We start from the raw sequence: 26,777 nt of genomic DNA, 5'->3' as shown, positions 1-26,777 counted from the left end.
AACAAACTTTAGACTCGATGAGTGACCCCTTCCCGTGATCCGATCTGGCCCAAATTTGGCATGATATCTTGTACTAGGCCTAAGATCAATTTAAGCCTGCATTCTGCAGCATATAATATTTCAAAAGCTTGAAAATTCTCACACAAATTCGGGGCAGTCTATTGTACACCTTATCACATTCGAAACAACTGATTGTGTACACACCAGATCTATGAAGGAGATCTACTGGATCTTAAGCCGATCCTCAGATGGATTTCAGTTGATTATTTCAGCAGGTGAACACTAGTTCAATATCAAAATTTGTAAACTTTTAAACTTTGCATTGATTCAGTAGAATTATTCAACCAAGTAAGGAGTGTATTCGAAAAAATGCAACACTTTGTTTTGTGAATAACTTTTGAATGCACGGATGTAAATTAATGAAATTTTCAGTGAAGCTACCTGGTGATGTAATGTTTATATGTTTTGGATTTTTTCGGCGGTTTGGCGGCGGTTTTTGGACGTTTCGGCTTGTATTTAGCCTTTATCAAGGAATCTAGCAAGTGTGCAGAGAGTGTGTGAAATCATCCAGTCGACGGTAAAATTTGAAATTAAGTAATGTTTATATGTACAAATATTTGTGATGTTCTGTCTAGTTTTTTTTAAGATAGCCTCTGATGAAAAAGTGTTTCGACTTAAATATTTGGGCAACACCATCATCCTTTTTCAAATCAATGCTATTTTTGATTAAGTTTGCTGTTTCCTGAAACTTGATCTTCGAAATAACTCAAAATTTTGAATTTGGTCGAAGTCATAACAAATTTAGCCGATTGTTCTCCTTCGGCAAATAATCAACATATTTCACTTTTTATCACTCCAAGGCAGTTTTTGCGTAATGGCACGATTTCAAATCCAAATTAAACATTGTATATACTTTCTAAATCCTTTCAAAGTGCTTTGCATTAATCGTGTCAATCGTTATGAAACACTGAGAGATTTGCAGTTTCCACAGATCGTTAGCGTCCTCAAGTACTAGACATTATATTTTCCAATTTTTCTCCTTGTTTATTTCTGGAAAATACAGGCGAGACTTGTCAACAAAAACTTTCTGGTTGGAAACCTGCCACGTGACCGCTAAAGTGTTCATTTATCAAACTAACGTGTTTTGTTTATTTTACTGGTGGGTTTTTTAACTTGTAGAAATCAAGTCAGGCCTGTTTATCAATCAGCTGGACGAACCAATCAGAAAAAAAATTGTCTTTTTTATCACTCCTATCAATTGATGTTTTCGGATTGAGCTTGGCAAAACTTCTCACATTCCTGAACTTTATAGAATCAATCAGCTTAATTTTTATTCAAACTTTAGCTCACTATTGGATCCTCGAGGGCTTCATAAATATGTTATCATGTGAACTTTGGTCGAATAGTTGATTTTCAGCTGTTTTTGGGTCTCCCAATGGGACTTCTCTGGACGTTTCTCAATCCTGCAGAAAAAATTTTGTCAATAAACTTCAATATTGGACGCTATCTCAAAAATCAATTGACAGATTGTCACTAAATTTTGTACACGGACACATTAAAATACTACGTAGCTTCACTGAAAATTTCATTAATTTCCATCCATGCATTCAAAAGTTATTCTCAAAACAAAGTGTTGCATTTTTTTTCGAATACACTCCTTAGGCTCAATAGACATACAGTACCGTTCATAATTGTATAGAAATTGGAAGCACGCGCACTGTCACTTCGACTTTGAACTTCCATAACTTTTTACTCTGATGATATTTTTTGATCAAATTTTCTGCGTTAGATACATCAACTATCACACTATTATCACTGACCATACTGACTGGACACTCGATTTCGTTTTCTGAATAATTTTTCCAGAAAAAAAAAACAAAAAAAATCATTTTTCCAACAGTACGCAATGTCGATTCCAGAGTGCGCATCAATCGATTTGAAGAAATGCTATCCCAGTTAGGAAATGCCACCCAACTTTAAAAATAAAACACGCAATTTCTACGATAAAATCGGGCTAAACAGGACCATTTTTCCTACAGGGCATTTTTTGTCAAATTTTTCAGGTTCGCCACCTGCCGTCTGTATTGCGAACCTGCAAGCTGACAACAAAAAATTTGACAGAAAATGGTTGAATTTTTGTTCTAAGAGTCAAGTCAGTGTGGTCAGTGCTATTATATCACAAAATTTGAGCTTTCTGGAGTTTTTGTGGCCTGAGAAACAGTAATTCTACGGAAATCGGACTTTTTGGACTTTTCTCATTCAAACTACAATATCTCAGAAACTACGCTATATTTTTTATTGAAATTTTGCAGAGTGATTGTTGAAATATAAAGCTAGCATGTCTAAAGTTTTTGTAAAGTTCTATCGATGGGATCAAAAGTTACGCGAGGTATAATATTTCAGGCATGAACCTAAAAATGCGATTTCTATGAAATTTTGGACGTTTGTTTCCATAGAAAAATCCTATTTCATGTTTAACCACCAGTTAATCTATTTCAACCAAAAAATCAAAACAATATCGCGAGATTCTGATTTAAAAACACAAATAAATCGTTTATTTCATTTTTTGTTTTCTTCATTGCTTTTGCCAGACATTTTTTGACTGCTGTGTGGATGGAAAAGATATTGTTCTTATGAATCGTCCAAAATTCTATAGAACTCGCATTTCTAGGCTCATACCTAAATTATTGTACCTCGCGTAACTTTTGATTCCATCGATAGAACTTTTCTAAAACTTCAGACATGCTAGCTTTATATTTCAACAATTACTCTGCAAAATTTCAATAAAAAATATAGTGTAGTTTCTGAGATATTGCAGTTTGAATGAGAAAAGTCCAAAAAGTCCGATTTTCGTAGAATTACTTTTGTTCAGGCCACACAAACTCCAGAAAGCTCAAATTTTGTGATGTAATAGTGTGATAGTTGATGTATCTAACGCAGAAAATTTGATCAAAAAATATCATCAGAGTAAAAAGTTATGGAAGTTCAAAGTCGAAGTGACAGTGCACTTGCTTTCAATTTCTATACAATTATGAACGGTACTGTAGGTATAAGAGTTCATTAATGACTTTTTCTATCAACTTCCTCCATACAGGCTATGCATTTGTGCGTTGTTTGATGCTATTCTTTATAAAAAAAAACCCTTTTCTCAATTTTAATGAAATTTTCCTTTAATTTTTACTTTCCAGCTTAACTCGTCTAGATTGAATTAGCTTCTACCTCACTAACACCACCACTGGAGCAAGGCCATTGACCACACCGGACCGAATCGTAATTATTCCGGACGGAATCGAAGCAAAAGGTGCCAAATACACACAGCAGAAGGATTGATTGGCCGTTTGGCTTTGCTGTGCCTTTATCAACACTAAGCATTACAGCTCCTGCGTTCGTTCGTGGCTCCGGTCCATCCTTCAAACGTGTAGTATTAAATTGTACCTTCCCGGCACGGACCCAGGACCCAACCCATTCCAGTCCCATTGCCTGGTGATAGCCAGTTGAAGCCGAAGAAGTTCCACCGAGAAAAACCAGATGGCCCGAGAACGTGAACCAGACACATCTTGACTTGAGCCGAAAGAGGTGGACAAATGATTCACTTAACACTTATGCAAATCACATCTTTGAGCCGGCAACGACGACGAAGACGACGACGTGCTGACCAAATCGCGAGCCAGCCAAAGAAGCCAAATTACCGGTTTTGAGTCGTTCAATAACATTCGCACATACGTACGTGGTGGATCGCGGTTCTAAATTAGTCCAATCCGGAGTTTGGCGAGTTGTTCGTAGCGAATGAAAAACAAAATTTGAACACATTATGAAATTTGATGATTGAAAAATTGACATTTATTTCCATGTCCATCAGAAATGTAACAGATATAAAATCAATAAATGCTAAAATGAAAATGTTTTTAAACCCAACGAGTAGATCAAAAACGAATTTCAACACAGCTTCACTCAAATTTTCAGAAAGTCAACAATTTTAATTTGCCTTATTAAAGAAATATACTTACAAAGGTTAAATAGAAAGTTTTGGTAACTTGAAGCATTTTCGTACCTGTCATAAGTCCTTTAGCATTAAGCCAGTTTTTTATCAGTTGGTTTTAGAAATTCGGTGATGTTTTTTTTCATACATCCGTTACCGTCCAGGAACCCTCTAGCTATGGGTAACCAAACTCTGTCCCGTGGGCCACATTTGGCCCGCGAACGCTAATTTGTGGCCCGCGAAGCTTTGATCAGCTTCAATGTTATGAAATAGGAATTAAACTTACAAAATAAAGCAAGGTCAAAATATTTGTAAACTCCTATTATCTTTTTTGAAATTTCTCTCTTTAAAATTTGGATCAAATAATGAATCGTTATTTTGGATGCAGTAAAAAATGGCTTCATTGATCTTGAAAATCCGTGAGAACTATTCAATGCTTAAATTTATTAAACAATTCGAAACAAAAGTCATACATAACCAAAATGACAAATACGTTGAGTTGATATTAGACTTCAAGATATTGGAAAGCATCGTTTGCTTTTTTATATACCTTACAATACCATTTTTGGTTAACGTTAGCTTTTTGGAAGAATCATTAAAAATGGAACATAGGTAAATGTGCTGTAATACCCAGTTTGTCCTCTGAAAGGCAAACTTTTTTCTGCGCTGAAAAAATTAAAGCAGCTTACAAATTACAACTTTTGTTCTAACAAAAAACTTCATAGATGAGGAAAAATGTGAACATTTTTTTATAAAGTGTATAGCCACATGGGCTAGAATCAGAATGAAGGAAGACTTAATAGCGGCAAGTTATCCAAATATACGGGAAAATTGGGCCTACAGTGCCTAAGTTTTTGTAAAAATTATATATTTGAATCAAAACTTAAATAACTTCAAAAAAAAATATTGTACATATTTTTCGAAATCTTGTCTTTCTTTCCCAACCACGCCTGTAGGCGCCAGTTGCGTCTTAGGACCTTTTTTTGCTGAAAAAATCAATCCAAAACTCCATTTTTTTTTAATCGAAATCATTTTGTCCGTAATATTTTTTAAATCGAATTTAAATATGGACCAAGAGTTTCTCAGACTACCAAAATGATAATTTTTAGAAAAATAGGTCCAGTGTTCTCGTGTTTTAAAGGTTTTTTTAGCTGTTCCTTTTGACACCTGATTGTTAAACAATTTTCATTAATATGAATTGTTAAATCAACACACTTTGAAATATTTTGCGCAGAAAGTAAGTAAAAATGATGATTGGGTTTGGTTTATTGTCGATAATAGTAAACCTCGTATGAAGGCGGAGTTGAGTTTTAGAGGGTTGATGGAAAATATCATCAGGTTTCTCTGGAAGAGCTTTTTAAAACATATAGAGTGCGATACAGATACAGATCAAGTTCCTCATTCTCCCCTATATTTTCAGCCGATTTCCAAAAATAAACAAGTTTTTATCAGGATTTTTAGTGCCATTTATTCCAAACCTGATTTAGAATACAACGTCGATTAAATGACAAACCCCAATTGATAAGAATTTTGCGCTTTATACTGCCGTTCTAAGCAAGAATGTCCCATGTGACTTTTGGGTCATTTTAACTTTTTTGCTGGAAACGGTCTCTTTTAGTGTTAACTTTCGAATAAAAACACAAGCGAGTATACTTTGTTCTGAACTTATACGAAATTTCCATCAAGTTGTTTGTCTCTATGTTGATAGTTCTACGCAAGAATGTCACACTAAAGAAAATTCTATGAAAAATGCAAATTTTATCAAAAAATTGTCTTAAGATGAGTTCAAACTATTGAATTAAATGTTATTCACTGAAAAGAACACTAAAATAGAGCGCAGAGGAGGAGCGAGAATCCTTGAGTGTTTTATTCAGAGAAATTTTCATTAAACACATTTCGGTAGGCACTACTTACCTACAGGATCCATACTCAACTATACATTTTTATAAACAAAGAGGAACGTATTTCTTAAATTACGGTTTAGCATGAGTTTTTGGGGAAAAAACTACGCAAGCTTTTAAAATGATAGAAAAATTGTAGCCGTGTGACAGTTTTTCGTAGAACTAGTATCGGCATGTGTTCTGATTCTACGCAAAAGTGTCACACGGAGCATTTTTGGCTCAGAGCTGCTGTTTTTTTTGTATGAAATGTAATTTTTTTGGCAAAAAACAATGTAAAATGATTAACTGGAACTGTTCACTACGAAAAAACTGTCGGTGATTTTTTAGTTTGAGAGAAAAATTGGAAATATAGCTGATATTTCAATCGCGTTTTTCTCGTTTGCACGTTTATCAGCATGGGACAATCTTGCTTAGAATGGCAGTATAGTGGTTGTTTCAGATCGTTGACTAGCTTGTAAATTCGTCAATGTTTTCGGTGTGCTGGCATGAATTTCACTTTTGAAAAAATGTTTACAGAAAAAAAATGTAGTAACCTTTAATTCTAAGAACAAGGAAGACAGTTCAATTCACCATTTTTTGAGACAATGATTTTAACGGTTAGCATGCACAGTTTTCACAACTGAACGATCATTTTCGAGATAAAGCACTTGAATTTTAGCGCGTTCTTTTGGTCTATATCGACGCATAGTCAAAATGGCACTAAATGACGTTTCAAAATTTAGTTCATATGTCGAAATCGACTAAAAAAGCGAAGTTATTCGACTTTCAATTCGGATACATCTTGCTGGCGCACCCTATATTTGAACGTAGAGAAACACCCTGCATTTTACTAATATGGTTTGTCGGTGATGTCACTTTTTGGATACGCTACACTGTAAATTTTTGCCTCGATTTCCATAAAAAAAAAATTGCTGGAAACGTTCAGCAATCCAAATTTTTGCTGGAAACTAGCAATTGGTTTTCGAATTGCTGGATTTTTCAGCATTCGATTGTGTTTTTGTCATTTTTGCTGGAAAATCAGCAATCGGTTTTCAAATTGCTGGACTTTCCAGCAATTGATCTAGTTTGCTGGAAATTAATCAGCGAGTTGTTACATTGGAGTCTGTTCGTTTTCGTACGCTGAAGCAAGGTGAAACTTTATTTTACGAATTTTGGTTGGATTAATATAATTATTTTTATTTTCCTCTATATTCTAGCAACCAGACACAAGTCAAGGGTGAGTTTTTATTGGACAGATTTCATAAAAGATACTAATCAGAACTCTTTTCTCAGGTAGCGAATGATCAACACTCTGGCACAAAGCTGCCACTCCAGAGCCGGTGTTGGAAAATTCCAAAAAAGAAGTTCTTGAAAATAAACAAAACATAATTTAAAAATTGAAGAAACTAATTCTATTTCATTGCTCATTATATGCACAGCCAGTATTCAATATTTAATTTAGAATCGAAATATAAATTCGGTACTAAATACAACCGGTTGTTTTGAAAGAAATAGCTGGTTTCCAGCAATCTGGATTGCTGATTTTACAGAAATTTGAATTGCTGGAAAACAGCATTAACGTTTGCTGTTTTTTCCAACAATTTAATTTGCTGGAAATTTTTCTGGAAAGTTAGCGGGACAAAAACCAGCAAAATTTTGCTGGTTTCCAGCAAAAAAAAAAGTTTGCTGTGTACATTTATGCAGAGCTTTCCAATCGAAAGAAGCAAATAAATATTCAACTAGAACACGAATTACTGATAAACATTTGAAAAACTATGTAAACTTGTAGCAAAGCAACAAAATTAATCGAGAAATCAATCTTTTTAATGCATGTTTTTTTTTTTGAACGAGTATAGCAAATACTGATCAAGTAAAACATTATCAATTTAATTTGAATAACGCAACTGAACGAATTTGAAGCTCATCAATGTTGAAACATAATTTTAGAAATTGCTTAGATATTTATTTGTATGTATACCTACTATTTAATTTTTTTTAACTAGATGAACTCAGTTCATTCAGTGATGCAAAATGACGTTAGATTATTAATTATTAGATTATCTGTGGAAATTATAGCTATTTTCCAATAAATAATTTTCAGAAAAAACAATTGTTTTCTTTTTTAAATTTGCATATTTTCTGTCATATCTCATACAAACATTGAAATAAAGTAATAGAAATAGCGTTAGTCTTTCTAAAACCTAGGATATATTATTTAATCTTTTTTGGCCCGCAGACAAATCTCATTTAAAAAATTTTACCCATCGGCTGAAAATTCATGCCACCCATGCTCTAGCCAAAAATGAAAGCAAAAACGAAACTATGAACATAGATTGTCAATTTAAATAAAGTCATTTTATGTATTATTTTCTCAATCTCCAATGCCAGAAGACGTACTTTTGTTCAACAGGTGAGAGACGCCTCTGAAAGCAGCAACAGTTTGAATTCGAAATTATTTGCTAAAAAATTATTACATTTTCTTTTGATCATGTTAAAACCAGTGTCATAGAACATAAAAAAGGTGATTTTCTGACAATACTTTGCAGAAATATTTATTTTGTTCCAGAAAAACACGTGATAAGATTTGTGCATATTTCAGGTATCCATATCAAGAAGTCCGGGACAGGCAAATCCCGGCTATTTTATCTAAAATCCTGACAAAATCAGGACACTTGATTTCGTATTTTTCACTTCAAAATCCAGGCAAATTTTGGCAAACCTAGGAAGAATTAAATGAAAATGAAAAAAAAACGCCTAAAATTATATTTTAATCGAAACACTTTCGAAGATTTTAAATCGTATTTTAAACTTGCAAAAATAGTTCATGTTAATTTTGATAAAATATGATAACAAATTCCGTTTTTGGACGGAAAAAATAAAGAATTATTATAACTCAGCTTGAATTTTTCAAACGTTTTTGCAAAAAAAAAATTAAAAATCGGAGAAAAATTCCAGGCCTTTTTGAATGAAATCCGGGAAAACGGGCCGGTACGGTCTTTTCAATAAATTTGGTATTAAATATCCGGACAAGTCGAGGTAAGTAGCATAAAAAGCATAAAATCAAACCCTTGAAACATTTTGTTTTCATCGAAATACATCAGCAGATTTTAAATAATTCATAGGCCTTCAAAAAATCGTTCCAGATTGTTTCAATAAAACTTGTTCAAAAATTTCGTTTTCGAACACAAAAATAAAAAAATATAGGTAATTCGAGAGTTCTGTAGAATTTGCAAATAAAGTGAATAAATTTGGCATCAAATATCGGGACAAGTCTGGGTAAGATCGGTCAATCTCGCAGGATTAAGTTTACTAGGTATAAAACTTCAACATAAATGTTCATACAATCATCTTTTTCACTGTAAATTGCAAGCTTTATGTACTCACCACCCGCTGAAGTTTATGTTGTAAGCTCCGTTTTATGCTGAAAGCTGCCATGCTGTGCCATAAAAACCGTTAATTTCGTATCGATTGAGCTTTCTTCTACTTGATGAGCTTTTCCGCCTCCTACCAAACTCCTATCCCTCGGCCGAATATGTGCTTCATTTTTCTTTCGCTGACGATTTCTACCTAAAATGACAGATGTTTTACTGCATAAAACATTGACATCGGTGTAATAATTTGCATTTTGTATTTTGGTTTTACGTGACTCAGTCGCAAATAACTGGCTCTAAATTATCGAATCGTCAACCACTGCAACTGAAGCTGGGCAGCAGAATTGGAAAACAGTTTATTTGGGTCTAAAAATTAAACGAAGTTGCAAAATTCAGATGGAATAAAAACATTGCCGATTCCTGAGGAAATATTTACAACAACAAATGGTGAAAGTATCTAGGCTTGGCTTGTGACCCCTCGAGAAAAATTATTGTCGACACTTCTCAGACACACACAAAAATGAAGCTGATACATTTGGCCCTTTTGCTGACGACGATCTACCTGCACAATGTCCTGGCAGACGAGTGAGTACAAAATCTGCAATTTGTTTTGTTGCTATTGTGGAGTTGGAAAAGAGAAGGAGTAGAAACTTAGAAGGGTAGTGAAAAAATATAAATCCCCACCTTACAGCATCCCATCCTAACAACGCACATCTTTCAACTATCTAAAACCTGCTGCAAGGTCGCAACATCCGCATTTGTCGCATGCCTGTATCTATCATTCATTGATCGTAAGCCAATTATCACTAAGTGGTGAAATGGTTCACATAAAATACCTGTTATCGATTTGGTTCAAGCGATCATTCTCTCGAATAGCAACATCAAGCACAAAGGCATATCGTCATAAACGAATTGCTGACAGATCGTGTATAATGAGAAAAAAAATAATAGTTCAAACCCTACAACTGATAAGAGCTCCGGATGCATTTGTTTTATTGGGCGAGATGTCAGTAAGGAGATTAAGAGTTCATTCGAGGTATTGGTTCAAAAACCTGTACTTTAATGGGGTCAGCAAAATTTCTTCGTGGCACCGAATAACGACAACAACACAGCACATTTTGGTATGGAACTGGATTTGTTATGAATAATATATTCATGATCATCTGATAGTCTTAACATGGGTGTGATATTTGTGGATGCTGCATGCTTCAAATTTTGGTGAAACAAGATTAACCTTTCATCTTGATATTGTTTGAAATGCGATCGAAATCTACTCATCAAAAACTGTAGAAATCGTTCCACTGTATCCATCAGCAAAGGAATTGGAACGTCTATGCTGAAGCTGAACATTCTTAGATAAAGTCTGTTTCACATAGAATCTGGTCGGATAAAATAGATCATTTCTCCGCAAAAAATAACGTACAACAAAAGTAAAAATGTCATTTTGTAGGGTTTTTATTGCACTTTAAGAAAAAAAAAATACATAAAAATCATTCGTCAGCTTTTCGGATGAATTTTCGAACTTTTTTTGTGATAGCACCCATCATTTTCTGCACAGTACTGCTGGTAACCTCATTTGCCATCTTGTTCCACCACTTTTCCATTTGAGCGGGTTTTTTCATGGTCCTGCCACAATTCTTCAGTTTGCCCTTAACTACTGCCCAATATTTCTCGATGGGACGAAAATCCGGACAGTTTGGTGGATTGATACTTTTTCCAACAAAATCGATCTTGTTCTCCTTATACCACTTAACGACATCCCGGCTGTAGTGGCAGCTTGCCAGGTCCGGCCAGAACTTCACCGGACCTTTGTGGGACCGAATGAATGGCAAAACCCTCTTCTGGAAACATTCTTCTTTGTAAACATTTCCATTCATTGTGTCCCCAGTGATGAAAATCTTGGTCTTCTTCCCACAACTACAGATCCCTTGCCAAATCATCAACTTACGAGAGAATTTATCTGCGGCGTTTGGCAACCAGGTTTTGTTTCAGCGTCCTGTTGGGGTATTTGCTTGCATGATACGACCGCATGCCTTTTCGCAAACAAATTCGTCGAGCTGTACTGTGATTCGTCTTGAACTTTTTCGCCAAATCACGCAAGGAGATTCCAGGATTATTGTGAACTGATCGAATTACCTTTGCTCGCAGCTTCCGGTCATATGTTCCTCTTTTACGCCTGGTTTGTTTTGCTCGATCCACCATAAGGGTCTCCCGGTAACGTTGCAGCACCGAATTTACAGTCGATTTTGGATATTTCAGGAATTTCGCGATCTTTACCCCTGACCACGTCGGTTTCTCTACGTGAGTGTGCAGAATTTTCTTTCGCCTCTCGCCTTCCATCGTCGATAACTTATGACTGACTGCTTCAATCTTGATGAAATTTTCACCACTAAGTAAACAAACCATCCGGATCAAAACACTGTCAATAGATTCGCGATGTGACTACTAGGGGCGCTGCAGTAAATGAAAAGATTCGACCAGATTCTATGTGAAACAGACTTCATTTTTTGTGAATTTTAAAATTTATAGAAATGAAGCATAATCGGTAATGCGTTGGCATAGAAAGCCGGATTTAGCGAGATCACAGTGCACTGGGTAACTTTTTTCAACAGTTTCCAAATAAAATATTTTCGTTTTTCAGTCTTCTCTGATAGTCTTATTTTTTAACATTTATAGAAATGTTCAGTTCATTTCAACTAACCATTTCATATTGCTCGCATATCGTTGAAAACAACACAAATTGACAGAATGTACTTCTTTGACTTTGCGTCAGCATGTTTAAAAAAAACTATATATTTCTCATTTGTCTAGAATATATTTTTAAACTAACTGGAATGGAAAGACATTCAACATTACAACATAGCATAACTTGCTCGTTTGAAAGATACACCCAAAGATCAAATCTTAAGCCAGAAATATCATCATTGGTTATTGTCATAATTGGAATTCCACTGTACGATTTACTTATAATCTAGTAGTAAATCATCCAATAACAATAGTCTAACGAAAACTAAACATTTCTTCATATTCAAGCATAAGAAAATAGAAAAAAAAATCCAGCTTAAAATGCATGACAACAAAAAATACGTTCTAAATCCACAAAGTTCCGTGCGTGCGTATTCACCTAGATGAGTATATTTTACAGTTCACAGCTGAACCGGCACAAGCTGAATCAGTTCAAAAATAAACATGTACAGTATGAGAAAAAATAAAGTAGGGAAAACTGTCCAAGACGCACAGTGGTTCGAAAGGGCAAAAAGTGGAATTGTCTTTCATCTTATCTCTTAAGTCTCTTCGGAACATTTGCTTCATTAAACATAATTTCATAATTTGAAAGCATCAAAAATAAGTCAAGATCTACTATGAATAATTTAAAATTCTAACTTAATACTACAATGTTGTAGAATACGTAAAAATATGAAACTTTGTTGAAAACATCCAAACTCTATCTTTTTTCAGAGCAGAGTTATAGAGGTTTTGATTTGAAAGTTATTTAAAAAATTTTAAAAGTAGTTTTTTAAACTTAACTAGTTAAGTTAGATGCGGATCTACATGAATGAAATGTTGCAAAAAATTGTTGGAGCATTAAAACACACGTTTTGCACAAGATTTCAACATTCTACGACGTTTCCTAGCAAACTTATTGCAACTTTAAGTTTTATTTTTTCTCAACTTCACGTGCGTTTATTGCAAAATCATGCAAGTGGATTTTAAAAACTAATACATCACGTTGAAGCTTGAGCTAAGTGCAACAAATTGGTGTTGTATCTTGCTTGTTTCCATGCAAAAATTGATTTTTATTCTACCTAGAAGCTACGCTGAATGAAGGCAGAAGGCAGTCGAAAATAGTTTTTGTAAGGAAACACGCAAAACACATAAAATATATGCTAGTTTTGTTCAAATATGAGCGCGTGGAGACAAATGGGGGCAACACCAATTTGTTGTACTTAGTTCAAGCTTCAACGTGATTTTTAGTTTGAAAAAAAAAACAATCGCACGTTTTTGCAATAAACGCTCGTGAAATTGAGAAAAAATAAAACTTTAAGGTGCTTTAAGTTGCAATCAGTTTGCTAGGAAACATCGTAGAATATCGAAATCTTGTGCAAAACGTGTAATTTAAATGCCCCAACAAATTTTTAGAACATTCCATTCATGTAAATCCTCTGAAAAGAGATAGAGCTTTGATGTTTTCTACAAAGTTTCATATTTTCACGTATTCTACAACTTTGTAGTGTAAAATAAAAAAAAGTTAGAATTTTCATTTTTTTAGAGCGGATTTGACTAATGTTTGATGCTTTCAAGTTATGAAGCATGTTCAAAGGAGATAAGATGGAAGACAGAGACGCTAGGAAAAAAGTACCACTTTTAGCCAGTTCGGACCACTGTGCAGCGGGGTAAGATTACCCATGCCATTATTTTTTTTAAATACGCCAACTATTTTTCTTCATTTTTGTTGCGACAAACAAGCTTCTCTATCATTTCTAAGGTGAAAATTTCATTAAAACGACTTAAATTCATAGAAACAGAAGGGTTGATCGAATCTGCGTGAAACTGGTAGTTTTTCATGATTAACATTCAAGGGTTTATGGCAAACCAGACTGCGCAGACTGATAAAATTTCAGCTTTTCTTTTTTTCCAATTGTATGTCCCTTCGGATGACTATGAATTCCTAAATCGTTATAAACGTTCAATTCGGTTTTTACATGATTTTAAGCGCTGTAAATAGCGTTAATGCTTAACTGGTGCGTTCTGTACAGTTTTTCTCTACGCATTTGTTACAAAATTTTCAAAGCACTGTATTTTTTTTCATATAAAGGATATCAATCAAAAACAAATGTAGAATTTTCCATACACTAAAGACTGGTGGAAAATATGTAAAAAAGTCAATACGTTCTTCCTACTTAAGCGTAGTTGTAATAAAAGTCAGGTTTCAAATGGGCAAAATAAAGTACGCACTTTTCATAACCTTAACAGGTCGCTATATCTCTGCTTGGAAAACTGTTTCGTCTTCTCATAAACCAATAAAGATTCAATTTCTTGCAAAAGCCGTCGGAACTGAGAGTTCCCCCTTTTTAGGACGCGATTCAATCCGATAGATGTCGAAAAAGCAAGATTATGTAGATATTCGTAAACTTCAATCTAAAAACCGTCAGAAAGATTTTTTGCCTGAAAACACGTTTAAAATGAGTCAGGAGCACAAATTAGAAGTAAAAACCTAAAACCCGTAGCAGTTCAGCACGATAGAGGAAGTAAGCGGAAGTCTATAATCAGAAATAACTGTTGAATTCCTCGTGAAGTGGGTAAACAATGCTTTAACCACTTCGAATAATTGTCTCAATTTATTTTCAAAATGCTGATTGTTGAGTCTGCTATCACCATACATAATTTATTTTAAAGATTATCAAAATCTGGAATAAGCAAAGCACCTCACTCCATTATACTGCACTTTGTGTTTTTTAACGTGTTTTGAATATTCTTTATTCGAAGATTTCTTTTCAAACGTGTCGTCCATACACATATACACGTTTTATAGGCCTATGTGCTCAAATTTAATGGGAAGGCTTCAGATAACCTGTTTCGAGAGTTCTCTAAGGTTTTCAATGCATTTTGAATGAGTTTCCAAATGTTTGGAGTGTCTAAAATGAACATCAGCCGAAATTGTATGCTGAATGCAAAGTATTCAAATCTTTCTTCATATCATACCAATGGTTTTCGTTGGTCAAATCCATTAAATCACTTTAATTTCAGTTACCTTTTATTCATAAAATGTTCAAAGACATTATATTCAGTATTTTCACGAATCATCAAGATGGTAAAAAAAAGATTTTTATCCATTACTCGAGAAATTTGGCAGTTATTGCTGGTTATAAATTTCCGCTTGGTTCCACTGTCGTGTTGAATCACCATGGTTTTCAGCCTTTGCTTCTAATTCGTGCTCCTGGCTCAATTCAAAACTTACCTTTTCACAATCTTTCAGGATTCAATCGTGTTCTAAAAAGTGTGAACAAATAATAACATCCTTACAGTAAATTGATTCCTTTTTGGATGAATCAGTTTTCCAAACAGACATAGCGATCTGTTGAGGTTATTAAGAATGCGTCCTTTATTTTGTCCATGCGAAAACTGACTTTAAACTACAACTACGCTTAAGTGTGGAGAACGTGTTGAATTTTTGGAAATTTTTTTTCAGCTGTCGTTAGTTTATTCAAAATACTACAATGCCTCAGAATATTTATTGATATTCCTTACATGAAAAAAGATTGAAAAACTAGCAAATGCGTACTTTATTTTGTCGCGTACTGTACATTACGGTAGTCATAAAATGGGTTTGTCGGCTCCTATATCAAGCTGTAAGTTGACAAAATTTTGTTTTTCTACCAGCTTGTTCGTTGATGTGGAACTTGTACCGTCTCGATTTCCTTGGGAGTTCGAAACTGAAATAATACGATATAACTCTCAGAATCCAACAGCCACTGATTTCAATCAGGACCGAATCCCACTTTGTGCTAAAGGAAAGTGAATATTTCATAGCAAAATTGCGTGGTTTAACTTTACAACACTTAAGCGCCAACAACTAAAAAAAGTAGATGTACACAGAAAAAAAATCTGAATCCTTAAAAGCACTGAAATTGAAAACCCTTAATATTACATGACATAGAACACGATTTCATACTGTAAATTTCCGTCACTTATGATGCTTCGTTTTATTTACATCATATGTGATGTAATTTTACAGATTGTTTCGTAGTGCGAAATATTACATGTCACAGAAAATTACATGTCACAGAAAATTACAAAAACTGAATCCTTAACAACTCTGAAGAATGAAGAATTGAATCTTACATGACACGGAACACGATTTTCTATTGTAAATTTTAGATGATTGAATCCTTGACAGCACTGAAAATGAAAAAAAAACAAACACGAAAGCAAGTCGTAAGTTTTTTGACCTTTTAAATTACACGTCTGTAAAATTTTACAGGCGTGTAATATCCAACTTGCACTGAAAATTCCGTCATATATGATGCTTCTTTTTATTTACATCATATGTGATGTAATTTTACAGATTTTTTTGGTAGTGTGTACTGCAGTCGCTTAAGACCCGTACTTCTTTCCCAGAGGTGGGCTTCCGAAGAAGACTAAATAAAATGGATTGGCAAAATGAGGAGAGTTTGAGTAGGTACAAGAACTTAAAGGGCGAACACGTAATTATTGCGACACCGGAAATGTCATGCCAATTTTCTTATAATGTACAGAATCAAACCAAAATTTCAGGGTAGTCTTATACATACATTTGCTTCAAAAATCAAAAGAAAAATTAGTCTAGAGCCTTGAGTGCAAAATTGAATGCATTTTCGCTTGATGTCCTCCATCAAAGTCTTTACAGTGTCATCCGGTACCAGTTTTTCATTTTTTTCCATTTTCTTAACATGTTCTTCTCGTCTTTGAATGTCTTCTTGCTCATCCAAAGTTCCCGCTTTATTATTTCCCAGTACTGCTCCTCCGGGCACAGTTCCGGACGGTTTGACAGGTTCATGTCCTTTGGAACAAAATGGACAGAATTGGCCTCATACCACTCCAGGACAATTTTAGAAAAGTGGCATGATGCCAAATCTGGCCAAAATAACGGAGCTTCGTCGTGCTGCTGCAAGAACGGAAAAAGGCGCTTCTCGAGGCACTCAGATATGTGGATCTCGCCATTTACTGTGCCCTTTGCCACGAAAGGCTCACTCCTCAGTCCGCAAGACAAATGGCCTGCCAAACGAGATATTTGGAGGCGAACTTCGACATTTTCTTCTTCTTAAATTTGTCGTCCACATCGAACTTGCTCTTGCCGGTGAAAGACTACAACCCCGGAGTTTGCTTAAAATCGGCTTTTATATACGTTTCATCGTCCATCACACAGCAGCCTTCTTCTGCCGCTCATCGCGATTTGGGAAGTTCTCTACCTTGTATGTATGTAGTCTAGCTCTCTTCTTTGCATTCTGGACGTAGCTCTGCGACATGCCGATCTTTTTAGCCAAATCACGGCTTGAGACGTTGGGATTTGCTTTAATCCCCCGCTTCACTTTTCCCTCCGTCTTTTTGTTCTCCGGTTTTCTTACAGCTCCTTTGCCGTGGTTCAACTTCAACTGCTCCTGGAACCGCTTCAATACTCTGGAGACGATTGAATGGTGAATATTGAATATTTTTCTCAACTGCTGGTGCGACAGGTCAGAAAATTCCAGGTGTTTGGAAAGAATTTGTTTTCTCGGCATGCGTTGGTTCACCTCCATTTTCGTTGAATCGAAAAACAAGACTTCTAGTTTGACAGCATGTAAACAATACATATCAACGAGAAAGTAGGCAGAATTTGGTTGATTTTTACCCAATGGTAAAAATGTTATGCCCTGTTGAATGTGTCGCAATAATTTCGTGTTCGCCCTTTAGTCTCCGTAGTGATAGCCGTAGGTACACAATGCTTAAAAAGAGCTTCACAAGGGTTACTAAAATGCTAACTTACCGGTAAAATACACACAAAATACCGCCAGAGAACTTCCCGGGACTGGGGTTGGTTGCCGGAACGTTGAGCCAGGCCCTTAACTTCCGAGATCGTCGTAGACTCGAAGTACTATTTACCACTCTTAGCAGGACTAAAATGATACACGTTCTCGGAGGTAAAAGAGCCTTCGGCCAAAACTTCATATTCTCTTCCAGTCAGGTTTGGGATCGTTTTGAGGTATGAGTCCATCAAGGTGGAAAACGAAATTCTCGGATTCATCAAAGTTTGCCCGAATCCACGGAATTACCTAATCCTTCAAAGTGTCCATGTAGGTTTCAGTATTTATTTTAAACCCCAGCTTTTATGAAAACAGGAAGCATTTTGAATCCATTCGAAGCAACCGCTCCAAATACCATGCATGACTCCGGTGTGATGCCTGGTAGTAAACTTGAATTTCACATTCTTTGGAACATGGAATATACCAATCAGTACGTGAATTGAACACCGGATGCATCGAAAAATGTTGCTTGTCTGAGAACACGACGATCAGCTGGTTCTTCTTCAACTTTGACAGAAATCGCTTCGAGTGCTCAAGTAGCAGTGCTTTGATTCGTTCTGTTATCAAATGGCGCTTTTCTCTTGCCCTTGATGATGCATTCAAGTTCAAGTTCAAGATTGAGATCTAAGAAGCAATTTGGACGGATAAGACCAACGATACTAACCCTGGGAATTTGTGTGATTGTTATAATCTGGTCATAACAATAGAAAAGGACGATGGACGCTCGTTACTATTGGATACATTGGGGGAAGTTATTATAAGTTTTGTTCCGTAATTGGTGCATGCTGCCCAAACTCTTTGGAATTTTGTTACGGATACTTTAGCTTTCTTGGTTAAATATTACAATTTTTCGTATCGGTAAGTGGAATCTATGGAATCGGTTTAGAAAATAAATGTTGATCATCTTTGAGTTTAACTTATGAACACATTCGAGAATCTAATGGCAAAAAATTCAAAAAAGTAAGAAACAACTTCTAATGGTTCGAGAAACACTTTAACTAAATTGTTCTATTTTTCAGCTTTGACAATGAAATCGGTATGGGTGATGAATCTTACGCGCGCAGGGGCCATCATAGCACAGAGTTTGATCTGTTAATCTTTACCCAACAATGGCCTATCACCGAATGCTACAAATATCAGGAGGGCAAACCCGAGAATACTTGCAACATACCAAGTCCCGAGCAATCCTGGACCATTCACGGAGTTTGGCCCACCAAGCTAGGAACCGTTGGTCCCAGTTTCTGCGACAAATCAGCCCATTTCGATCTGAATCAGTTGCAGCCGATTCGACCGGAACTGGAACAATTTTGGCCCAATGTACAGAAGAACCACCCGGTAGACTCGCTGTGGAGTCACGAATGGCTGAAACATGGAACCTGTGCTGCGATGGCCATCCCGGAAATGAATAACGAACTGAAATACTTTGGAAAGGGTCTCGACCTGTTGAAGCAATACTCCATGAACAAAGTACTCGGCGATGCCGGAATAGTCCCTGGAGGAAACTATGGGTTGCAGCAGATTCACGACGTTCTAAGCGAACACTTCAAAACTAACATTGCGATCGAGTGTTTCCACGACAAACATACCAAACAGCAGTTTATCATCGAGATAAGAAGTTGTTTCGACAAGAGCCTGAATCCTACGGATTGTGACGGGATTAAGTCCAGATTTGGATACCTTTCGGACGATACAATTATTACTAACTGCGCCCGTCAACAACCGATTGTCTATCCCGGAAAGGTTCCGTCGTTCCGACGTGGTGGGGAACAGGTCGAGGATTTGCCGAACGATTTGAGCCACGATAACGACAAACAGGGTAAACTTAAGCGGAAAACGAAACTCATAGTTAGGGTGGTCGATCTGCTGAAGTGGGTTGTACTGTAGACGTTGGAAAGCATGAACAGCAAAAAAAATGATCACATAAATTATGAAACAATAAAATTCCTTTTTATCTCTGTTTTGTTTTGTTTTTGTTTGATCCAAGAGACTGCCTTTTCCTGTCAGACGTATGGAGCATTTATTTATCAAAATATTTATCTAACTGTAAACAATCTTCTTCAGAAATGTACGAGGAAAAATAATTGATGTTTTTGAATGATGGTTTCATGAAAAAAAAATCACGTAACAAGAACAACACTGAAAAAGATTTATAGTTTTTCCAAGCTCAAGACTATCTGCTTGAAACTATTTGCTCAGTAAAATTGTTGACTTGATATTAAAGGAATTTTTTGAATCATATTTTCTTTATTGCTCAATTTCTTATGTCATAAGATAAAAAATGTGGAGATAAGGTGGGTTGGAGCTGACGGCAGCACGATTCGTTCAAAGTTGTCTACCTTCTTTACACTCGTCACACACGTATATTTAACCCTCATCCGCTTGTACACTAAGGTCTTTTTTACGCGGTTTGATTTTGCTCAATTTTTCTAACACGGCTTCTTTTTACGCGGTTTTTTGCCATGGATATGATTCTTCTATACGGCTCTCGCGAATCAACACGTTTTTTGAGCGAAAATATTCCAAGTCCTATACGTTAACGAGTGAATTCATACCGCGTAAAAAAATCTTAGTGTATCTTTATTCAGGTGGATCCAAATATGTAATAAAAAAAAAATTTGGGACCTGCATTGACATGAGAACATGGTATATAGACATAAATCTGGTTTGAAGATTTTACTCAAGTAACGTTTCGAAATTCACAATCACCAATGGGTTCATGACCTCACACCTGATGAGGAACCTGAGTGATAGTAAATTGAATCGATCCGTCAGAGGGAGTATTCCTGCCAAAACTTCAAGACTCATGTTATGCGTTGAGGGCATACAGCCCAAAGCGATGCGGAGACAACGGTACTGGATACGCTCGAGTTTGATGATGTGAGTTTTGGCAGCTGACTGGAAACAGAAACTACCATATTCCATCACTGAGAGAATAGTTGTTCGATACAATTTTAAAAGATCTTCTGGATGGGCTCCCCACCAGGTGCCAGTGATTGATCGGAGAAAATTGATTCTTTGTTGGCATTTTCCTTTCAGATACTCAATATGGGCCCTCCAGGTACACTTGGAATCAAACCAAACCCCAAGATACTTGAAACACCTCGATTGAGTGATCGTTCTGCCTAGGAGTTGAAGCTTAGGTTGAGCAGGTCTATGTTTCTTAGAAAAAACAACCACCCAGCAAACATTTATGAGGGTATATCGCAGAAACAACAGAATTATTCAAACAAATATATCAGATGAAAAGGTTGTATTAAATTTACCAAAATAGCATATAGCTAAAAAAGTGGAGGCGATATATCTACAATGACAAGATTACAACGATTCGATTTCTCCACAAAAAGCAAAATATACGATTTTAAGTAATTTGTGTAAAACGAAAAAAAATTCCCCGACCGAGAATTGAACTCCAGTCCTCCAAGTTGGCTGTCCGGTATCTTCGATGCCAACTCAACTGTTGATATGATTCGCGCCATAGCTCTATATCAAAGATTTTCTGTTCACGAACCGGTCAAAGGAAGAAAGAAGGAAGGATGGCCCATTTATCGTAAATCAGTTCACTCAAATCGTAAATGTCGAATTAGCATATTCTCAACTATTTTTTATGAGGAAAAAGTGTGCCCCGTGCCAGTGGAAAATAACGAAAACGTTATACGGTTAGAATTTGAAAAGTCACAGTTCACAGTAATACAATTTTAGCGTTTTAGTGGAAATGGAAAACTTTGACCTTCATTTTCATCAAGTAAATCGTTTTGAGTTAATTGTATAGTGTAGTTTCTGATTAAAGGTATCGTTATCTTTCTTAATTGCATTGTAAAACTAGAGAACTTTTTATCTTTCACGAAATTGGCTTTAAATAAACTGCACAATTAATCAAAGTTGAAGTGCATTTCAGAAAGTTATATGTCTGCAGTTGTGGTTTTCATTGGAATTCGAATTTTGGTGGGATCATTTATCCTGGATTCCAAAACTTTGAAATTTTTCGAAAACCCAGAACTTATAATAAACTATTTTGGAAAACATAATACTCATTTTATTGAAATTATTTTTTTTAGAGACATTTACCATTTTTATGGCATTCATGTTTGTATTATACTAATATTTTCATGAATTAAAATCAGTTTTGACAAAATTTTAAAGGGCTTTTTTGAAGCATATTTTTTTTTATAATTCGTTTATTTCAAACGGAGAAACATATTTTATACATGATGTTAAAATTTAATATGTTAATGGTTAAAGAAAATAAATACAACATTGTTTTACTAACAGTTTGTTTAACACATATATCATTTTTTTTCAATTTGGTTCTTCAATATTGTAAGTTAATGGTTTTAGAATATGATGCATATTCAAACTTTCGAGTGTCTTTAAGATAGAACAGGAGCGTAGTACAATGTATAGGTTTTTTTTTCCACATCATTACACTAGTCAAAAGTGTATCCTGCTTATATCCTTTTCTCCCAACCCTCACACCTAAAATTATTTTGCTAGGATGCAGAGGTGACCTCGGTCCTGAAGCACAAAATTGATCTTTCATCTCTTTCTACCTTTTCCAATCTATCCATTGACTACTAGGACGTGGCCGGCGCCGTTATTGATGTTCAAAGAGAGAGCATCTGTTTTGTGCATTGAGGATGAGCTGCTAATCCCAAGCACCATTCTTTTGACCTTTGAACAAAACTGATGGCCTCGGTCAATCACGGAGTAGCAACCATTGGCGATGTGGAATTCGTTCTACTGAGCCACGCCTGCGACAATGGAGTTCGAAATGCTTTTAAAGGTAATGTGGAAGCAATAATGGAATCACTTAATGATTAATAAATGAACCTTACTATTGTATGTAGAAATTCATGATGAAGTATTTCGGGCCCCACAGTTCAAGGTGGATGTGAGTAGTCAATCCAGCTAAGCTAAGCTAAGCTAATTAGCATATTCTCAACTATTTGTAGACATATTTACGAATTCACTAAACTGCTATCCGATTCAACTTTTTTTGGGCAATGGTTGTCGTAAATGAATGATAGAAAATCACTCAATACAAACTTGTTTACGATGATTATTTAAAATGTCTTAATATTCGATTTGGATTATCATTTATATTACGATTTCATGTTAGCTGGGCATCTCCGTTTTCTGAGGGGAAAACTCAATCCCAAGCCCCAAAGCCCAGGAAGACAATCTGTCTAAAGTATCTTGTAAAGGTCTGTGCAGATGAGACTCAGTAGATCCTGTGACAGACACCACGCCGTCATCTGCAAGTTGGCTTAAAGTGCAGCCTCCAGAGAGACAACTGTCGATGTCACTTACATAACAGTTGTACAAAAGTGGACTTAAACATGCATTCTGTGGGAGGCCCATGTAAGATGTTCTTCTGACTGCAATATCTCCGTGAGCAAAGTTCAAATGTTTCTCACAAAGCAAGCTGTATAAGATGTTGTTCAATAGAGGAGGCAGACCTCGGGAGTGCAACTTGTCTGACAAAATCTCTATTGAGACTGCATCAAAAGCTCCCTTTATGTCTAGAAACACTGAAGCCATTTGCTCACGTTTTGCGTACGCCATTTGTATCTCTTAAGACAGCAAAGCAAGACAATCGTTTGTTCCTTTGCCCCTTCGAAACCCAAATTGAGTATCTGAAAGGAGACCATTTGTTTCTACCCATTTATCCAAACGAAACAAGATCATTTTCTCCATCAATTTTCGTATACAAGACAACATCGCTATTGGACGGTACGAATTGTGATCAGACGCTGGTTTTCCAGGCTTTTGGATGGCAATGACTTTCACTTGTCTCCAATCCTGGGGAACAATGTTTTGCTCCAAGAATTGATTAAATAAATGTAACAAGCGTAATTTGGCTGCATCCGGAAGGTTTTTCAACAAGTTAAATATAATTTTATCAATTCCCGGAGCTGAATTGTTGCAAGAGGGGAGGGCAAGTGAGAATTCGACCATCGAAAAGCTGGAGTCCAGACCACACCTATCTGGAGGCACGTTTCGGATTATTTTTTGCACAGGTGTAGAATCTGGACAGACTTTCCGTGCGAAGTTAAATATCCATCTTTGTGAATATTCCTCACTTTCATTCGTAGATGATCGATTACGCATGCTTCGTGCCACTTTCCATTGGGTACTCAAGGATGTTTCTCGTGATAAACCACCCACAAAATTCCTCCAATACGCTTGTTTCTTCCCCCTGATTAATTTTTTGAACTGATTTTCAAGGGAAACGTATGCCTCAAAATGGACAAGAGTGCCATGTTTACGAAAATCTTTAAATGCTGTTGATTTGTCCTTATAAAGCTTGGAACACTGGGGGTCCCACCATGGATTAGGAGGCTTTCGACGCACAGATGATTCTGGGATGGGTTTTGTTTGAGCGCAAACTGCACTATTGTGTATCAAACAAGAAAGAAAGTGGTACTTCTCCAAAGGAGGCAAAACATGCATAGAGTCGATGGCTGTTAAAATTTCGTCCGAGTACTTTTTCCAGTCGATGTGTATTGTAAGGTCATATGTCATATTAATTGTGTTTGAAGAGTTGACCCCATTGGTGATTGTGTTTTCGATAGGCAAGTGATCACTACCATTAGGATCATGGACCACCTTCCACTGGCAATAAAATGATAGTGAATTTGAGCAGAGTTAGAGGTCAATTGCACTTTGTCTTGCAGGAGGTTTAGGTACTCGTGTTTTTTCACCCGTGTTCAAAACTGTTAAATTGAAATTGTCGCAAATGTCATAGATAAGAGTAGAACGACTATCGTCTATTTGTTCTCCCCAAACAGTTCCATGTGAATTGAAGTCACCAAGGATCAACCTTGGCTCAGGAAGCACTGAGCACAGGTCCTCTAGGTGACTTCGATCCACTGCAACTCTCTGAGGCCAGTACAAACTGACAACACATAAGTCCTTACCTCTTATAGTTGTATGACATGCAACAGCTTCAATTCCGCCTGATAAAGGAAGGTAAATTCTGTAAAAAGGGTGGCGCTTATTGATCCCCAAAAGCACCCCTCCATAAGAATCGACACGATCCAGACGGATAATATTAAAATCGTGGAAAGAGATGTTAGATTGAGAAGAAAGCCAAGTTTCGGACAACGCAAAAATATCGCAACAAGTTTTATGAAGTAAATAATTCAATGAATCCAATTTTGGAATAATACTACGACAATTCCACTGTAGAACAGTGATATCTCCCACCTCTGGGCGTAAATTAGCCATCGAGAGAGACAAACACTGAAAGGAGGGGCCAAGTTTGTATCAATTGCTTCAAAAATGTCTTTACTACAGGAAGCATCGTTGTAACAATGCCTCTGATAGATTCCGCTACATTAAAACACGTAAAAATTCCATTTAAAATGTCGGACAATTTAAAAAGCCCTGATTGGGTGGATGATTCTGGCAAAACTACGTTAGAGTTTTGGATTTGCGAGGTTTCCGCTGATGTTGATTTGTTCTGTAGTGATTCTCTACCGCGGAAGCCAGGAGGAACTTGTTTTTCTTTGCCGTAAAAGTCCGTCAATCAAGACGTAATGAGGGAGGGCAGTTCCCGCAAATGTTACGCGAATCGAGGCTGAAGGCTTATACTTTGTAACGCCATCAACGACGAAGGTAGTCATGAGTTGGCGACAATCCGACCGAAGTCGAATCAAGGCTCTTAAACTTGCCTACGCCGTGAGACTTAACGTATTCAGCCTCCAGACTCGATTCGGTGATCACACCCTCTATCTCCACGTCTCGAGACGGAATATAGAGCTGATATTCTAATTTAAAAAAATTGCTAGCAAGAATACCGTTTGCGGCCTTCCGGTCGCCCACCACAACGCGCATTTTGTTTGGCCTTACCTTAGTTACGCTGGTCACGGAGGGCCACCTCGCCAGATCTTTCGTGATCTGCACAACGTTTAAATTTTTACCATTAGCTTTGGACCGGATAAAAACCACCCAAGGCCCAGAAGAGGTTGTGTTTTCCGGATAGGTTCGGATTCGGGTTGTCTTTTTCGCTGCTGCAGATGGTGAAGAAAGTTCAGCTGCCGGAGAATCAGAAGCATTCGAAGGACCAGCTATTGCTGATTCCTCCAACTGCTCCCCCTCTCCGCTGCTGATTCCCTCACCATCCACAACAGACGGGTCTGACCCCCCGCCTTCGCTCATATTTTTTTGCGGAGACACGAATGTCTTCCGTATCAAAAATAAAAGCGAAGCTCAATGTGTTCAAAATTTAAAAAAGAGAAAAATAAAAGAAGTAAGAAAAAAGGAAAAAGAATGAAAGAAGTATTACCAACTAGCACTTTGTTTTATTCAATTGTCTCCTCCAGTGTTTTGACGATCAATCCAACCACGTGGTCTCCCTTTGTCGGTTGAAGATGGCTGCCACGCTCTGGTCCCGATAACGAGTGTTACTGGGAGAAAACAATCGGATGATGATGTGCAGGGGGATTTGCCAAACAATGGCGGCGCCCCTGATGGTGATCAGCTGTTGTTGGCGATGTCGGTTTGCCAAAAAAAACCCGCTTGCGATGGGAAAAAAGCAATCCACCACTTCGATAACCAAACTTTTTATCACAAGCGTGGTTATCTATAATCCTTCTGCCTTGGCGGGTGGCAGGTAAACCAGTGTCCAATTTTACAACACAGTACACAATTCCGGAATAAACTGTTAACCGTCCGGACGGTATCTGCTCCCGGATTAAACGGACGGACAACGGACACTTTTTATCACAAACTACTGCTGGAGATGCGTAAACTACGTGTGTTCTCGACGAGAGATGCGAGACGAATCAATTTATTGTATTTGTTATTATTAAAAAACTGCTAATATATGAACATTCATAGTTTTACGAAGATAACTTTAAACCATTAGAGTGTTTTTCTAACTCTTTTGTTTAAATCTGTTTCTGTTTTGGATTCTCTTCTTGATCGTCAACCTTTTTAATACGGTATGATTTTATATCAATTTTAACGCGCTGGCAAATATCGAGTCAAGAAAATTTTAAATCCA

General features: G+C 36.5%; 2 protein-coding genes across 5 annotated transcripts in view; both read left to right on the top strand.

The window, feature by feature from the left end:
- Window positions 1–26,777, top strand: part of LOC129749562 (mucin-2-like) — a 265,074-nt gene that overhangs the window by 135,594 nt on the left and 102,703 nt on the right. The gene's annotated exons all lie outside the window — the stretch shown is intronic.
- LOC129749563 (ribonuclease Oy) overlaps window positions 9,425–26,777 on the top strand; it is a 30,784-nt gene continuing 13,431 nt past the window's right edge. The window contains exons 1-2 of one of the 2 annotated variants that reach the window (XM_055744578.1): window positions 9,425–9,815; window positions 18,790–19,727. In XM_055744578.1, the coding sequence (XP_055600553.1) occupies window positions 9,751–9,815; window positions 18,790–19,654 (930 nt within the window). In that variant the 5' untranslated portion in view covers window positions 9,425–9,750 and the 3' untranslated portion in view covers window positions 19,655–19,727. Of the gene's footprint in view, window positions 9,816–18,789; window positions 19,728–26,777 lie in introns of those variants that run through there. The other variant, XM_055744577.1, reaches the window with a different exon arrangement.

The sequence above is a fragment of the Uranotaenia lowii genome, chromosome 2, assembly GCF_029784155.1.
Source record: "Uranotaenia lowii strain MFRU-FL chromosome 2, ASM2978415v1, whole genome shotgun sequence".
In the NCBI taxonomy this organism is placed as follows: Eukaryota; Metazoa; Arthropoda; class Insecta; order Diptera; family Culicidae; genus Uranotaenia; species Uranotaenia lowii.
Note: the sequence above shows the minus strand (reverse complement) of the source record. Positions and strands in the feature narration are given on the sequence as shown.